The sequence below is a fragment of the Corvus kubaryi genome, unplaced genomic scaffold (genome assembly GCF_017639235.1).
Source record: "Corvus kubaryi isolate FWS band 111438036 unplaced genomic scaffold, C.kubaryi_AGA036_p1.0 135, whole genome shotgun sequence".
In the NCBI taxonomy this organism is placed as follows: domain Eukaryota; kingdom Metazoa; phylum Chordata; class Aves; order Passeriformes; family Corvidae; genus Corvus; species Corvus kubaryi.
In genome coordinates this window covers 7,932,037-7,949,898 of record NW_024580669.1, presented here as the reverse complement: position 1 = coordinate 7,949,898, position 17,862 = coordinate 7,932,037, and the positions used below count along the sequence as shown (strand labels likewise).

The following is a 17,862-nucleotide window of genomic DNA, read 5'->3' as shown; positions in this document are numbered from 1 at the left end:
TGATTTAAAGAGAGAGTATCCGGTTTCACTTATTCTTTCTATTTTCTTTCTAAAGGCAACATGTATTTATAAAGAGCCATTCATCTTACATGTCAAGTGTACTGAAAATTCACAAGGCATGTAGGACTAGAGTTTAAATATAATGTAGGTGGATACTTATGCTAAATTTCCTCTCTGTTTCATTACCTTTATAAGTTACACTCACAAATTTTCTCTGCTATTCACATAGGTATGTACATATCTAGATATATACTCAAATAATGAATCTGGGACATTCAACATCGTAGCAATGAAAATAAACTAGTTAAAAATAGTGTCAGTTATGATTCAAATAATAATTTAAAAAAATACTATTAACATCTTTATGATATCTCCATGAAACTAAATACTAATTAAATAATCTCTATTGGGCTCACACTAGCTTACAATATAATAGATGTCTTCTTTTTCTTCATCATCATCCTCAAAGTATGAATCAATATCAGCTGGTTACCAGCTACCATATCCCACAACGTAACCATGCAAACACCCATCATCCAGAAAAATAACTCAAATATTTCCTAGGTCTTAATTTAAAGCCAGTTCAAGTCAACAGGTTGATTGTTACTGACTTTTACTGGTTTTTGTTTCTTCCACACAGGATCCATGTAATGTAAAACCATGGGTAATAATAAAGAAGCAGCACTCATTGCCCCTGGATACTATCCCTTTAAAATGTAATGATAAAGAACTAGCTCAACATTCATCATAGAAACTCTCATGTCTAGTTTTAACCTGGAAAAAAAAGTGGCTGTTTGCTGCTCATTGTATGCATACTAATAATAATGATAATGTTATAAATCCCTGTCATTTGTAAACACACACACTGTGCTTTTGCTCATACTTCAGCTTGTTTCCACTATACAAGGCCTTGAACTAAGAAGCAGCTTCAATTTCAGTTGTCTCAGCAGATTTATGCATTAAAAGAGTTAAAATGCCTCTGCTGTTGCCTCCCTGCAATATGTATCTTCAAAGCAATCGTAGAAATGTATGAACTCATTGATAATCAATCACTCAGAAATGATAAAAGCTGTTGCCACATCTAAGCACTTTTGGCCAGATAAAAGAAATAAAAATTAATGAGGAAAAAAAAAATATACTGAGATATATACAAAACGGTAAAAAAATACTAATAGTCCTTGTTTGATTATTTTTTTAAAAAACATTGTCACGAGAGTTTTTCTTGACTTCATTCATAAAACAAACAAACAAACAACATAAAAAGAAACTATGCATTCAAACATGAATCTGTGTTGCATAGAGTGATTTCAGTACAACCTAGAAATTTGGTCAAAAAAAGGAACTTGGCACACTTTGGTAGCATTCTCTGACATCTGAATGATGCTGCCTCAGAAAGCCGAGTGCAGGGGCCCAGGTCTGACCCACACCCACCCTGGGTGACACCCTAGGAGCCCTGTCCTTGCTGCAGCTGGCCGAGGCAGCGCCATGTTCCTCACAAACTCTACTCTTTGTGTTTCATGACAGGAGTCCAAAACTGCCATTTCAACATGCACAAACATTTTGTGTGTTGCTCAGAGAACCAAAGTCACTTGAATTAAACCAGCTGCCCACAGCTAATTATCCTCAAAGGCAGCTGTTCCCTACAGCCGCAGCTATACCACTCAACAAAAGTATTCCATAAAATATTGGCCACATTTGTATGTGTGTGAGAGCAAAGCACGCCTGTCCACTTTCTCAATTAAGAATGATGATTACAGGCTTCCAGTAAGGCAGCCAGATACTGCTCGTTCCTCTCAGAAATCTCCATAGCAACTACCAGTGAGACTTGCTGCCTTTATAGCAAATCTTAGCAAGAACAAAATCGCCAGCAGTTTGCACAAAATTGCACACCTCATGGCTTGTACTTCACACGGAATTTTTTTTTTTGCAGATCTTTTTTCAAAGTACAAACACAGTATAGCCATCAGGAATGCAAGATAACCCACCAAGAGAGCAACACGTATGTCAAATGTATCCAGGCAGGATTTTTTGGTTCAATCGGGGATTTTTTTCTTTGAAGTATTTTCTTATAAAAACATACACAACATCAAAACATATAGAATTTTTACAATAACTCCAGAGGACTGCTCTTAAAATATATGAGAGATAGGGTATACATATACTGGTGAAAGCATAAAATTCAACATTAAAGCACACATCCTACTTCCACTGTCAGTGATGTTGTGTTTTTAAGATAGCTAATAAGATTTTGGTAAGATTGCTCTTCTTGCAAGTTAAGCAGGTTACGAGCAAGTTATGAACAACAGGAGTTTCCTTGGTGTGTGTAGAATTAATATCATCTCTATATTTCTTCTCATATTCCTGTTCCATGATGATATTTTAAGTTGATAAAGATAAAACAAAAACTGTATGTGGGAAGTGTCACCAGATTAAATGGTGTAGCTTTTTCACAGTCAATCCAATTGCTCAATAACCTATACTTTATTTTTCCTTTTTCTAAAAGGCATATAATATTTTTCCAGAAGAATATTCTCAGCTGCTCTTGCACAACCTGTGGAAGTGTACTGCATATATTCAGAAAATATAAGACAATGTACATTGAATAATTTAATGAAAACTGAAAAGTCTTTTTTGGGCAAGAAAAATAAAAGTCTTTCTTGGGCAAGAAAAATAAATGTCTGACATGTATAAATTTGGTCATTTTCTTTTTAAGTATGCAAAGGTCATGAGATCATATTTCCAGGGAAACTACTTTTTATTGAAGCTGTGAAATATTAAATGAGTTCTGAGTAACATGGGAGTTAGTACCATTGATTCTTGGGTTTTAAAGAAATTGATATACTTTTAGGAATAGGAGAAAAAGCTCTCCCTTCTTCAAACATGGTTCAAGGGAAAATGTAACAACCAGACTAAGCCATGTCAGGCAGTAGTTTCTTCACAAGGGAGCTTACTGCTTGCCTTTGAATCCGTGAAAGGGGACTTCAAGCATGGAAGTGCTGACACAGCCTGAAAAGTTGCAAGTTACCTTCCTGTTTACTTGCCTGAGAAGCCATGCTGTTGAGTGGATTATACTCAGACATTCACCTGAGATAGCAAGAGGACATTCTTCATTCTAATGCAGCTGCACTCAGTCAGGAACTGCCCTGCTGTCTCTTCCCCTTAGATTTCTAGCGTGCCCCTAGTGTTGATACAGAGCCCTGCATCGAGAGGGTCAGTGTTGGCATGGTGGGACTGCTGCTCCAAAGTGCCCACAAAACAGCCTAGAATTCATTGCCTCTCTACAGTTTCAGAACAAGACTGGTTGCTGAAAAACATAAGGACTAGTTGAAATAACTGCATTAGTCCCAGTGCTTAAGTCTCTTCATTCTCAAACTGATTTAGACTTTCTGATTCAAAGGGTGGGGTGAAGTACAGTGTCACTGACATTGAAACAGCATTTTTTCTTTTTGATGTAGTGTGGTTTATTACCTGTCCTTTCTCCTTAAAACCACATCCCAAGGTATAGACAGTTCATATAATTTTATTCATTACATTCTAGGAGAGTGGTTTATAGCCATTTTTAACACACAGAAACAAATGAAACAATCAGATCTGATTATCCACAGTATAGTTTTTGAAGGAAAAAGAAAGAAGGAAAAAAGTAATGTAAAATAACATTACCACTCTTGCAAACATCTTGCAGTTTGTGTCAAGTGGCATAATCTCACTACAGCAAATTATCAGATATCCTAAGGTGCAGAGGAGCAAGTTTTGCACTTTTGATAAGTGAGATTTGGAAAGTCAGTCACCCTAGCTGCTTTTGCATAAAATGATCTCCTTCTGGTTGCACAGAAAACCAGACTGTGCTTCCCATCACACTACCTCCAGCTGCAGCCGAGCTCTGTGTTAGCACCTGCCTCCAGCCTTCATCATTTCCTTCACAGTTACTCTCTTCACAAAGAGTCCAACAACATGGAGCCCTCATATCAGTCTTCATTTCAAACAGCCTCACTTTAACTTCTGGGCCCAGATTTTCTTCTCCTTTTGCTGTATTTTGCAGCAAAAATAAGTGTACTAGCCCTCATTTAAGTGTGCTTTGTAGCCCAGAGACTGCTCTTTTCTACTTTGTATCTGAAAGACTAGCTAAACACAATGATATCAAACTATATTCTTGAAGTGATGCTGTTTAGAGCAGACTCTGCATGTTTTGTGCCCTAAGCAGACAGCTCTGCTCAGTGTGTTTGTGTGGAGCTGACCAACAGTTTGTGCCAGTTTACTATTCTTTTCCTTAGATCCACTTTGTCAAGCCAGATATAAGCTTCTCCAATCAGTGTCTTTTTCATAAACTTCCCTCCATTGGAGACAAGCAGAATCTGTGAAAATAATAATAATAATAATAATAATAATTCACTGATGTGCATAGTAACATACTAGCAAAACATGAAAGATCCAGAAATGTTGAGCTCAAATATGCTATGCACAGAAAAGAAACACTGATCATAACTTTTTATATAGAGTCACCCCCTCACAAAAAGCCCTGTGAAAATTGAATCTTCTCTCCCTTCTGTTTCCCTATCGTGAGACATAGCAATTAGAAGATGACAATCTTGAATGTTAATGAGCAATTTGTTTACCTGCTGGTTGCCAAGGATGAGCATAAGTCAAGTTTTAAGTTACAAGACAAAGCTCTGTGCAGGTGAAGTACCAGATCTTGTTAAGTCTGTGGAAGTCTGATGAAGACTGGGTGTTCAAGGCTCTCTGTGAAATGTCATCCAACCACATATTTTCCAGCTACAGAGGTTTGTGCCATGCGAAAAATACACTTTTCTTAAGGACTTGTCTCATTCTGTGGATCTATAGGTTCATTATACATGTTTCTAAGAAAATGCATTTCATAATATGTATAATTCAGGGCATGAGCTATAGTTACACATTCAGAAAAAAATTAGCTTTTCTTGATTCTGAGTAACTGAATTAACAAGCACAATGTTTTGTTGTTTGGTTTTGTTTTCTTTTTATTAAATTTCTAAGTTTTTCAAAAAGAGAAAGAACTAATGAAGATTTGCATTTCCATGACAGGATTAGCAGCAGGTTTGTAATATTTACAGTTACTGAGCAGACATCAACAAGCAACAAGAAAGGGAAGTAAATGATAGCAGGAGGAGGCTGTCAGTCTCTGTGTGAACCAGCAGGAGAGAAAATAGGGCATTTTGCTGTTTGGTTTCAAAGATCTAGTCTAGAAGAAAAATGACAGGACACAAGGATTTTGTACTCTGCTGAAACCACATGGCAGTAGACATGTAACAGAACTGTAGAAGAACTAGAATTTCCCGTATCAAGAACGTCAACATTTTTGAAAATTTTCCATTCCGATTTGGAAAGCAAAGTAAAAAATGCAAACTTTACATTACAAATAAAATAAAATAAATTTCAAAAGAGAAGAAATTTACAAAAGTTTTCCTGAATAGGCTTCCTACTTCCTTGTCCAGTTTTGATATCAATTGGCTACCTGGACAGCTTAGACACCTAATGGCTATTAGTCAACAGGTTTGAGAAGGGAAAACTCTTAGGCACTGAAATATTAGGAAACTCCATTAATCAGAAAAGGCGTCCTTGAGGAAAATAGGCAGCCCGCCTCCACTGCTGATGGCTTTCTAGGTCCCTAGGTTCAGTGTTTGCTGAAGAATGGACTGCCCAGAAGCTGGAAAACCAAACCAGAACATCTGTGAAATATGTTCTTCGGGGTTTTTCTGATTATTCTCGCTTAGGACATTATGAATTTCTAATTGCAGTGAGCCACAAGCCAGAAGCTTAGTGCTTTCCAGAAGGGTCGCAGGTGAGTTGCCAAGAAACAGGGAAATCAGAGAAGCAAGGAAAAAACTGCCAGGGCCTGAGGAAAGTGCCTGTCTTAAACCTGCCAAAATGTTTTCCACAGAATGTTTTCATTCTGACACAATTAACAGTTTTGGGACAGAAAAAAATATATCCAATTTTTCATTAGTTCTGTCCTCTATCCTTCTCCCACATGAACCCTGGGGTCTATCTTCTCTGGCTTGTCTGTCTCTCATCCTTGTTTATTCTCTGCTCCAGACCTCAAATTCCAGTCTTGTTGTCCTGGATCAATTAGTCTTAGTTTCTGAACCCCAGGGTTTCTGGGTTTTTTATTTATTCCCATTACTCTGTACCAGACAATTCAAGCTTTTCTTCATTTTGGTTGGTTTTTGTTTCTTGGGTTTTTTTTCCTCAAAAGCCAATGGTCCCATTTTTATGGCAAATATTCCCAGCACTTGCTGCTGATTTTTAGACTGTCTTAATTTCTGCCTCTGGTTAGTTCTCATAGCTCTTTACACTGTACCTTCTATTATTATCATGTTTGATCTCACTCCCTTTCTATGATCTTACTTTCTTCCATCATCTTCCAATTTAATTTTTGTTCTATAAATTCTGGTTTTGTTTCATTTCCCTCTCCCCCAGATCTCTTTTGACTGTGTCCATGTCTTTGGTCCTAAATGTTCATTATTCAAATCCAGCATTCAAATCACCCAGGTTCATGCTTTGCCAGAGGAACAAATCGACTGCTAAGCTTGAAGAGCACATAAAAACAGATGCACTGAGTCAGATTACAGCTCTCTCCAGGCAAATATTTTGCTTTCAAAAGTGCAGAGGGCAGTGTATTAGGCAGAATACAAGAACCAGGCTATTAAGTATTGTCATTCTCTCAAAATACCTAATAAGGTATGTGGACCATTGACTTCCTGACTCACAGGTAGTAAGTCTTTTATTTAACAGAATTTGATGTCTTTCGTCCATAAATTTCTCCTATAATTTTCTCCAGCTACTTTTTCTATGAAAAAATTTAGCACTCACAATATATAAAGGCAATCCATTTGACAGCTCAAAATCCAATTTTCATGAAGCAGAAACACTTTTCCTTTGTTTTAAACTTGCTCCTTGATACTTTTACAGGATACTTTTACAGCTTTCATTCTCTTTCTTAGCTCTGGTGTGCAGCATCGGCACATATCATAGAATCATAGAATCATAGAATCATAGAATCATAGAATCATAGAATCATAGAATATGCTGATTTTAAAGACATAAGTCAGGATCATAAAGTCAAACTCCTGGCCCTGGGAAGGATACCCCAAGAATCACATTGTGTGCCTGAGAGCGTTGTCCAAATGTTTCTTGAACTCCGTCAGGCTTGGTGCTGTAATCACTTCCTGGGGAGCCTCTTCCAGAGTCCAACCACCCCCTGGGTGAAAAACTTTCTCCTGATATCCAACCTAAACCTCCCCTTACTCAGCCTCACGCCATTGCCTCAGTTCTGTCACTGGTGACAACAGTGAACAGATCAGTGCCTGCCCTTCTGCTTCCCCTCAGGAAGGTGTTGAAGAACACAATGAGGACTCCCCTAAGTCTCCTCTTTATGTGACAGAGTTCCAGGGGAAATGTTGTCAAGTCTCAGGCTAACTGTTCCTATGGATATGTCCCTCACTATCTCCCTCCTAAAAACTTGATGGATTATTTATCTGTAGGATTCTGTGAATTCTTTACTGGCCTACCCTATATGGTTTCCTCTTCAAACCACCACTGGAAGCAAATTTTTTACAGGAGCTCTTAAACTTTGGCAAGACTTTATTGACCACTTTGGCTTTCCCCAGAAAATGTAACCCTTAAACAGCCTTTTGTTGAGTCTATCAAAACAATAAGATGTTAGGACACCTTAAACCAGGAAAAACACTATCTATTTTTGGGTGTCTTGTTTTTGAAGTAACATCCATTTTGACTGTGATATTACTGACACAGGCAATAAGCCTAATGTAGACACTTAGGTAATCCAGACTAACTTTAGTCACCAAAATGCAGCTGTCTTATTCAGGCTGCTCTGACAGATTTAAAGGTATGTAAAGTGCTGATATGCCCAACAATGTCTTCCACTTAATTTTAAGGTTGGCCTGCAGATAGCCCTTGAATTGTTTCCCTCCACTGACTGGAGAGAGCCTGAATATATGGCTTACACTTGTTATCTCCTAATGTGAAAATAAATTTAAGTAGGAAAACTGAATCCAACCTGTCCAAAAATCCACAAGTCTGGCCATATGACCAAATCTGTCGAAGCAAGTAAAACACAGGAGAGGGACTATTCCTGAACCAGTTCCATGCATCATTTGATGTATAACAGACTGACAAAAAGTCAACTCCATTGCAAATGTACCAGAGAATATCAGCCTTGGCATAATCAATAATTCTCAGTGTCTGAGATTATGATTATTGTATCAAATTCTAGGTACCACAACTTTTAAAGAAGTTGGAGAACTGGACAGAATGATAAGATGTTTAGGCATTTAGGCAAAAGGACATATCAAAGAAATTTGGTTGACTTAGCCTTGAAAAGTAGAGAGAAGATATAAGATAGCCTTTCAATATAAAACCTTTTTTTCTTAATTAAAAAGAAAGTGGATCAGTTTTCCTCTGTACTTAGTGAGGATACTTAAGGATAAGTGAGCTTAATTTAAAAATATGATCTATTTAATTTTGATATTGCACTGAAGTTTCTAAATACATAGAAAATTATTCTTGGAAGGCATGTATAACTCTGTTCTCTGGGGGATTTTAAGAACAGATCACGCCTAAAATTTTCAGGCCTGATCTATAAATACCCCTCCTCTGTGTGGTGTGACGGAGTAATCCATCTTTTAATGTCTCCTCTAGCCTGATATTTCCATTATTATATAACTGTGTTACTTTCTTTGTAGTTTTCTCTTTTCAGCAAACAACTGGGGTAGAAGATCGAGCTCAAATGCCCATAGCCCAACACAGACAACATCCAAAATTAGGATTTAATAAAATGCAGAATTACCTGAAGAGAATGCCCAGCAGGACTCAAGCTAAATCTAAATGTTTCATTGAATGAAGGCTCTCGGTCATGCCTGCATACCCTGGTTTTCTTCTTAATTACTCTCTTTTGGGTAGAGATATTGACAACATACAGCTTCACATACAGGTCTGGGGAAGAATAGTTCAATGTGTTAAATACAGAAGCTTTTAAATAATCATTGTTCTTAATGATTTCAACAGAGGGGATTTTTTGTGAAAAAATGACAATTTACAAAGTCATACTCTGTTCTTGTTCACATGGTGTAGAAATGGACCCACCCCACTAAATCCAAGAGAATTACTTTTTGTTTATAATGCTGTTATTGAAAGAACAAATACCTTGATGTCTTCATCGATGTATGAAAATACCATTGTAAGCATGAGATTTTAGTTTTCAAAAAGCTTTTTCATAAAAATACAATACTTTACTAGTTATACCTGTTCTTTGATAACCTAGGGATTTATAATTTTTACTAAAATTAAAAGTAGATTAATTTTTAAAAATAAGAAGTAAATTAAAAAGAGGATTAACTTCTGAGAGTTAATTTGCTTCTCAAAATGTTTTTACTTTCATTAAAGTTGCTCATAGGAGAAAAGAAGCACTTCAAAAAGAATCCTGTAGAATATGTCATCCTGGCTAAGAAGCAATTTTCTTTTCCATTTTAGTGAGGATGTTAAATGACTTAAGATGCAACCTCTTAATGTTTTCAAAGTATCATGAAGCTGTTTTCTTAGTGATACCTGGTAGATGATCTGGAGATTTAAATTTGTATGTGATATTTCTGCACTGAAGGATTTCTACTATCAGCTGTTCTCCATCTGTCTTCATTTCCTTCTTTAATGCAATCTTGATTTCACCCATGACCTGTGTTTTACCTGGAAAAGCAGAAAAAGCAACCCTCATTAATGTAAAAGGAAATGGAATGCATCTTTTTGACTTGGAGAGAAGTAAAATTTTCTGCTGGTTTTTTTTCGTTTTGTTTTTTTTTTAGTTTGGGGTTTGCTTTTGCTTTTTTCCCCCCTTATTATAGCTATACTTACAGCTTATAGTTTTTAGTCAAGAGTGTAAGGATAATATACAGTTTGGATGAGCAAATGGTAGGTACATGCAGTACACTTGTATAACTAGATTATATGCTTCAGAATGCATTTGCCTCAGTGGAGCTTTTTTCCCAAGAATAGAAATTTTTCTGGGAGTCATTACAAGTCACATAACGGTCACTGCAATTCACCTTTTCAGAAACATTTGCTACAAGATTCTGAAGTTATCTCGTTAAAAAAAAAAAAAAGTAAGAAAAGAAGAAAGAGAACATTAATTAGAGTGTTAAAAGTAAGATATTCAAAGGCAATAAAGTAAGTCTGGTGAAGTCAGCATTTCATTTCACCTTCCTACATACATGGAGCAATATCATTCACAGAGTTTAAAGGGAAGTGCTTACAGCGACCTTTAAAAGTAAAGGTAATTTCCCTACTTATGTGGGCAGAAATACTGGCCCATTATTTCCACATTTTATGGATTTCGCTCTAAATCAGTTCATAGATGGAGAGAAGGCACAGAAGGAAATGTAGACAAAGCTATTTTGCCTTTTCTCTGCCTGTCCTCCCGCAAGCCTTTACAGAAGCCAGGCAGAGCGGAGCATGGCTACATCTTCTAAATGCATATGGTGGTGGGAGCAGAGCATCCTCAACTCAATTCTCTCTATACTAACATCATCTTGCAGTGCAGTTGTGCTTCTCTATCTATTGTCCTGCTACTGAAACTATGAATTCACCTTCCTCTTCTCTTTAGACATTAGTTCAAAAGAAAACAAACCATAAAGCCCCTGGGATTCTTTATTACCTAGTTTCTGGTGCCAGCAGGCTTTAACACTACTGGCAATTCTAGAAGCTTGTGCCAAGATGTTTTAAGGTGCAAAGCAATTCTGCAGAAAGTAAACAATTATGATACATCTGGAGAAGGTTCTCGATTTAGTATTAAGTTGCCAAGTGGCATGTGGAGATTACTTCCTGTATCACAAATGTATAACCAAATTTGAATAACTCCCTCTAAAAATGACAGCTTCTTTTTCACAGTTGTCAATTCACAGAGTTCACAGTGGTCTGAGCTGGCCACGAATGTTCTTTGGTGTGAGAGAAATAAACTTCCTCAGGGTGTCATGGGATTGGATAACCCCAGGGTTTGCATTGATAGGAATAAATAAAAATATACAGCAACCAATCACAACCTTTTGTGTTCTTATATAAGTTTAGAAAACATCAGTCATAAGTGATGTGAGAATGGAACTGATTGCAGGTATTTTGGTACATTGGATGATGATAAATTCTACAATACAACTCTGAAAAAGCGATATTGCATATCTTTTTAAGAAAGTACTAATAGGGTTTCCCAAGGAAGTGAAAAATAATTTTTAACTTGAGCAGTAACATTTCTCTCAATAAAAATTATTTTCAGATGAAAGAGGTGCAAAACAGGATTATCACAGTGGCAGGAAACCATATAGCAAAGCACTAAAAAAAATTACTAATTTAGCTCAGGAAACAAAGAGTGAAAACAAGACATTCAACTGATGCCTTTTCCTGGTCTTAAAATGAACAGTCAAACATGGTTAGAAAGGAAAAAGGGATTTTACCTTGGTATTTATTTTAGGGATCCTTAGGTGCATTACATCCATGTTGAATGCACCGCAATGCACACCCTCAAAAGATCTGGTATAATATTATAGGTTTTACTAATTAGCATATCTATCAAAAATTCCCCAATGAGAGGCTTGAATGAGCCCCCCCTCCCTGAGGAACCTTCCCCTGGATGGTTCTTAGTTTACAGAATGTGTTCTGGAGAGGACCTTGGGGTCTGGGGCACACTGATCCCTAGCTACGAAGCTTCTAAAATGTTTGGTCTCCTTGCTGAACAAACAAGTACAAGAATGAAGGCAAAAAAGCACTAAGAATACAGAAGTTGTAAAAAGGTATAACAGGGGTATAAAAGAAAAGGCAAAAAATCTTCATGGCATCACTACAGCCATATGCTAGAGTAAAAATTGAAAAGGATAAGAAATATTTAAGCTGAAGTAGTGTGATATTTTACCTGTTTCATATATATCAAATCCACACTTACTGATACACCACAGGAGGAACACAGTCAAGCACAGAATCATTGTGTTCATTTTTGCAACATGCCAACTCTAGGCAACCAATTCTTAAATATATCTATATCTATACATATGTTTAAATACATCCGTGGTTTATTTCAGGACTGCACACCTCTTTTTGGGGGACCATATTTATTAATAATTCATTAACAATTAAAAGATGGTGGTTATTAACTAAACTGCTAAAAGGTATTTGAGAAGTCAAGGAGTTTAAATTTGCTGTGGTGGTGGCAACACCAAAGCTGTTATTCTTGTGGGACTGTCACACTCTGCATTGTAAAAGGTTAATTAACTGCAGCTCTAAATCACAGGATGTGTCATCTTCATTGTTGTTGTCAGTTCCAGAGATTGATAAGCATGGATTGTGCTCCCATTCCCTTTTAATCAGATGCCTGCTGTCAAACAGAATTACCCAAGACAAAAGTAAGTAGTTGCCTCCATCATTCCGTGTTATCAAGGTTAATTCAGCAATGCATTAAATGAGCAAGTAAATCTCACTGGAGAATGGCAGGCATTTTATTCAGTTCAATTGTCTAAATGTAAAGTTCTGAGATAATTAGCACTTTTATCTTAGAATAAGTTGAATTGCTTTCTGAGGTTGACTATGTCTTTTCACATAGATGGATAATGCATGAGTAGGTTAAACATGGAAATTTAAATATGAGATATCTAAATGCTGCTACTTGATAAGCATCATACTTGAGTAATTTCCTGAATGGATGCCAGATGGCCAGAAAACAGAATCAGGAAAATATATAAACTGACATTTTATTTCATGATTGTGTATAAATTGGTATGGGCTTTTCTGATCCAGAGGAGCGACTGGGGGGTGCTGAAGCAGTGGAATTAAACATAAAATACAAGGGGAAAAAATATTAACAAATATTTCCCAGCATTTTTCTTTCCAAATGAAGTTTATAGATTAAATTATTGTTTAAAAAGTAGTAGGAAATGCTCTTCTGGAGCTTCAGGAGTCACACACTTTATGGTGAAAGACTTTATATCAGAGGAAGGTCCTTCTAAACAGCTTCCAGTGACATTGGCCTACTGAAGAGATGCATAATTTCCTTAGGTCTTTATCTGTTTTGATACACAGAGAGATTAAATTAATGTGCCCCTGAGGGCTCTGTACAGTGTTTATTGGTAGAATAAAGGAATTGTTTTGATGTACTTCACTACTGTTTGTCTCATAGATATCTAATTACTTGGACTTGGATAATTATTTCTAACATGGTGTAATGAGAAATAATATATTCCAGAATCAAGCTACTCAAATACTCCTATGTAGCTCTATTTCTTAATTAAACAAAATCTTGTATTCAGCTATATTAGGATGTGCTTGTAATATTTAGAGAGTTAGAATATATAGCACCATGTCATAAAATCTAAGCAATCTGAGATTCCAATCCAAATCTTGATAACTTGATTCAAAAAAGGAAAAGGTTACCACTTTAAAAATATGGGGCATGATTAAAGAGAACACAAAAACATGGGTTCTGTCACAAGACACATGTTCCCTAGTAGCTTCCTGTGATCTTAGATTTCATCTCTCAGAGGTGGAGTTAATAACATCTACTTCTCTTAGAGTTGTTTGGATTTAGTATTTGTGATTGGGTTTTCTGTGAAGACAGAGACTTTGATTGTGTAAACATAGACAGGACTTTGGTGTGTGATCCTAGGGGAAAACAGAAAGTCTTAGGAAGGCTGAAGAAGACTTTGCCACAGTCAAGAATGTCTCCACAGTAACCCATGAAACTCATACAGACATAATTTTCTGTCTAACACAGTGCTGTTGTAGCAAGAAATATGTTTCTGGTGGATTCCTTTAACACTATTTTAAGAATCAGAAATTCATTGTCCAGCAGACAGCTGTGCTTCAGACAAATATATATATATAGCATATATATTTCAGTATTAGAGCTAAGCAAACTCCAACTGAAAGTAAAGCAAAAGTATTCAGTATAATTTTAAAAGTACATATATCAAGGAGTTAAAATGTAGCCAAAACCTTCCAATCTTTTTTTAAGCATATCTTTCTCTCTCCTTTATTTTTTATATTTTTTTTTCTTTTACCATCACACAAGTTACTTGCAGTACCAGCTGTCTGTATTCATGATGTCTTTCATCCTCTTGCTGGGGCATGAGCTACTGACAAAGTTGCTGCAAAATAATGAATAATCTTCATAAACAATGCTTCCCAAGGTTTACAGGCTCCAAATTTTTCTGTCCTTATGTTTTTTTTTTTAAATTTCCTTCTTTTTGTGTTTTACCTTTTGCATACATATTGCTTTCTCCATGAAAATTGCCAGTTTTCTCTTGCAGGCTGGTTTTATATTAATTTTTTCTACAGTAAGAAAAAAATCAGGCATCTAATACAGTTTTAACTACCACTTCCTCCAGTCTCACAGTGCTTTAAATAGATGTTGGGATTACTACCGTGGATCTGTCTCAATAAATATGAGGTTGAATATATTCATGTTCTGAGATTTGTTGCTGCTCCTGCAACTGGATACTCAGTTTGCTCCTCACAGTGCAATCAACAGCTCATGGGACAAAATGAAGCTCAGAGAAAGGTTGTATTTATTTACCTCTGCTCTGAAGAGGAACTGCAGATGCTAAGGGTCCCTAGTATGTGTTCTTTCCTCTAATCTGCCTATGGAAAGGCTAGGTGGTGTTATAAAAGAAGGACTCAGTGTTATTATTATTTACTCTGTCCCTTACCTGACACAGGTTGGGACACTGTGCAGGAAGCCATTCTCCTCTGAGATGGCAAACTCTGTTCCACTCCTGATAAATGGCTCCCTCTGGGACACAGGGATGCTCTGTGGTGGGAGCAGACAGGAACCAAAGGAGCTGCTCTCTTTTTTGCTTCCCTCTCCTTACCTTGTATTGTGGACTGCTGAGAACAGATTAAATATTAGGAGATGAGCTAAGAAGGTCTTTCATTAATATCTCCCAGTCTCCTTGGATGTGATGCACAATTGTGTGATGGGGGAGAGGAACAGAACTTTAGCCTGCATGCCCCAAATCCTTATTTTAAGATGAAACAAAATTGTTGTACAGAATGTATTTTGAAAACAGAGAAAGTCTTTTGCCTCTTGAGATTTTGAGGTGTGGAATATTTCCCACAAAAACTCTGTTCCATTTATTGGTCATTCTGTGTGTGCCTCCCTTTCAGAGGTATTATTCATCTTTTTGAAAGAAAAACACAAAACAAAACAAACAAAGGAACAAAAAACCCCACCAAAAAACCCCCAATTTTAACTGTACATTGACACCATATGTAAAAACACTTGATCTGAAGTAATGTGCTGTGTGGGAAAATAACACTGATACTTCACAATATGCTCAAATATGAAAAATAAAGGCATGTACTTGTACCAATCCAGTTTCAGTCAGCTTTATTTCTGTTGTGTGACTTTCTAAAATGTTGTAGGTTCATGAGGCGGTGGGAAGAGTATAATGAAGGAATAGTGTTAGAGGAGGTGAATCTGAGGAAAGAGTTTCACTAGTATCAGAAGTTGCCCAAACCAGTGACCTAAAGGACAGTATAGGAGATCAGAGCTTTCTCCAGTAATATTTTTTCTTCAGTATTCTAGCAAGACTTGTCCCTGTACCATAGAGATATTCGGATTATAAATGGAGGGAAAATAATGAGACCAAATTTAGGTGATCATAGATTACTCCACAGGTTGATTTCAACTATGAAGATGAACACAGAATACCTGTGTGCATGTGACTGGTAGTAGGCAGAGAGAGAATAAAAATGAGGTGAGGGAAGTCAAGATATTCATACAAATAACTCTTAGTACATCCTACTAGATTATCTCTTATTTATATCTTCCACTTCTGTGGAAGGGAATTCTTAGGTTCTAAACTGATAATGCTATCAATATCTTCTCTGCAATTCCTTCAAATACCAGATTTCCCCAAATGCTAACTCTGATTTAGAATGACAAACTAATGACAGGGTTAATCATAAGCAAGTGTTTATGTCTAATGCAAACTCCCTAAATGTTCTAGGCAATAGCGATAACACCTCCTTAAGCTTTTGGTTTTTGGATGGATAAATGCCTGTGGAGGTGCCTGCCTTTTTTTCAGTGATAGTTGAGAGGCGAGTTAATGGCTTCCATTTAGAAAATGGATTTTTAAACAATGAAACTAGGCTAAAAGTACCAAAATTAAAATTTACAGCTCCATATTTTTCCATAACTTTATTGAGAGAAAGCTAAAACGATGGTTGAAATTATTCTTGTGATTTTAATCAAACTTCAAAGATAGGTGCAGCCTAGATCTGAAAGGGGAACTGTGCAGTCTCAGAAGGAAAAACTCTCTTCAACCACCTTTGTTCCCTTTCATCCTCACCATAAATCACTGCCCAAGTCTAAATATATATTCATAGTCTTCACAATTTTAGCATCTTACATAATGAGGCATATCAGACGCTGCAGATTCAGCTGCATAAAAGATGGCTTGCCACAGCACATCTGAAATTTTGATGATGAAAGGCACATTTTGCCCTGGCTTTTTGTATAGACAGTTCATACAAGGAGAAGAAGAAAACTAATATCATACATATAGAGCAACCTGAATCTTGATTATTTAAGTTTATTCTACAGCAGCTTTACTAAGGAGAAAATGTGTTGCTAAAGGAAGAAATAATTTGCAAACTTCATGTTAAAGTCTGAATTTGACATACCCACAATTCAGTAAAGTATTTGCACAATGCTACAATAATCTTTTTGAAACACAGCATAAATATTTTTTTAAAGTAGGACAACTGAGTCTGCACTTTTTTTCCATGTCAGTATGAGAACACAAAATGGGTCTCACCTATACAAAACCAGGGAGGACTTTGCTAGATTTGCGTGGGTTCTCATTTAAAAGATGACAGATTTTAAGCTACTTTCCCTCTCTCATGGTAAAGACATTTTAAATGTACTTTTTAGTTTTGATATGCAAGTTTTTGAGAGTTTGACAGTATAGTCTGAAATGACAAAATCCCTTCTGAGCCAGCCTTCACTTTCTGTGTTGAAATAATGAAAAATTTTACACCTTCTCACTCTGAATATAAATACAAAGATGTGAATATCACAACAGATTTTATTTATTCTTTGTGTCCACTTGATTTTGAGAAATTAGACATTCTGGCTTGAAACACTAGAAATCATAGGAAATAGATTAAAGTCCATTTGGCTTACGTTACAATATGTTGAAAGTATAATGGAAATAATAAAAGCACTTTAAAGGGAGAAAAATTACTCCCATGCATGGTAGCAAGAGATAATAGAAAATGTCCATAAAGATATAATAAAGAGGATCAAATAATTATAAATATAATTCAGAAGTCTTATGTAGCACAATATCAGAAGGGGAAAACTAGATTACCAAGTAGGTTTTGCATTTATTGTATTTACTTATGGGAATCCAAAGAGACACAAATAATTTGAAGAGAATATTTTACTTGGGGTTTTGTTTACTTGGGATGTAAACAAACATTCACCGACCTAAATTAAAATGCACAAAGTGCTTAGAAAATGTTGTAAGAACAATGTATATCCTAAAAACAACAGCTAAAAATAAAAGCAATGAAATCAAAGTACTTGCAGATTGCGTTTCCAAAAAGTATTTTTCTGTAAGGAAGCCTGCTGACAACTCAGAAGTGAGCAGAGTGACATAAAAACAAAGTTTATTTATATAATGTCTGCTGAACTTGTGGGTCAGGAAGAAGCAAAACCATATTACATTTCAATGTAAACCCAAGAATATGTTGCGTAACAGAAACACCTAGGAACTTCCCTATTTGCTTTGGCAGAAGGCTGTTTAAGTAGTGATTTTTCTTTCCTTTTAGTGT

The 17,862-nt window shown here is 36.2% G+C and overlaps 1 protein-coding gene across 7 annotated transcripts in view; it reads right to left on the bottom strand.

The window, feature by feature from the left end:
* Positions 1 to 1,839: 1,839 nt before the first annotated feature.
* PCLO (piccolo presynaptic cytomatrix protein) overlaps positions 1,840 to 17,862 on the bottom strand; it is a 324,030-nt gene continuing 308,007 nt past the window's right edge. For all 7 annotated transcript variants that reach the window (XM_042053700.1, XM_042053693.1, XM_042053676.1 and 4 more), the window contains 3 exons: positions 9,601 to 9,735; positions 8,843 to 8,988; positions 1,840 to 4,352 (listed from right to left, as the gene is read on the bottom strand). In XM_042053700.1, the coding sequence (XP_041909634.1) occupies positions 4,212 to 4,352; positions 8,843 to 8,988; positions 9,601 to 9,735 (422 nt within the window). In that variant the 3' untranslated portion in view covers positions 1,840 to 4,211. The remainder of the gene's footprint in view (positions 4,353 to 8,842; positions 8,989 to 9,600; positions 9,736 to 17,862) is intronic.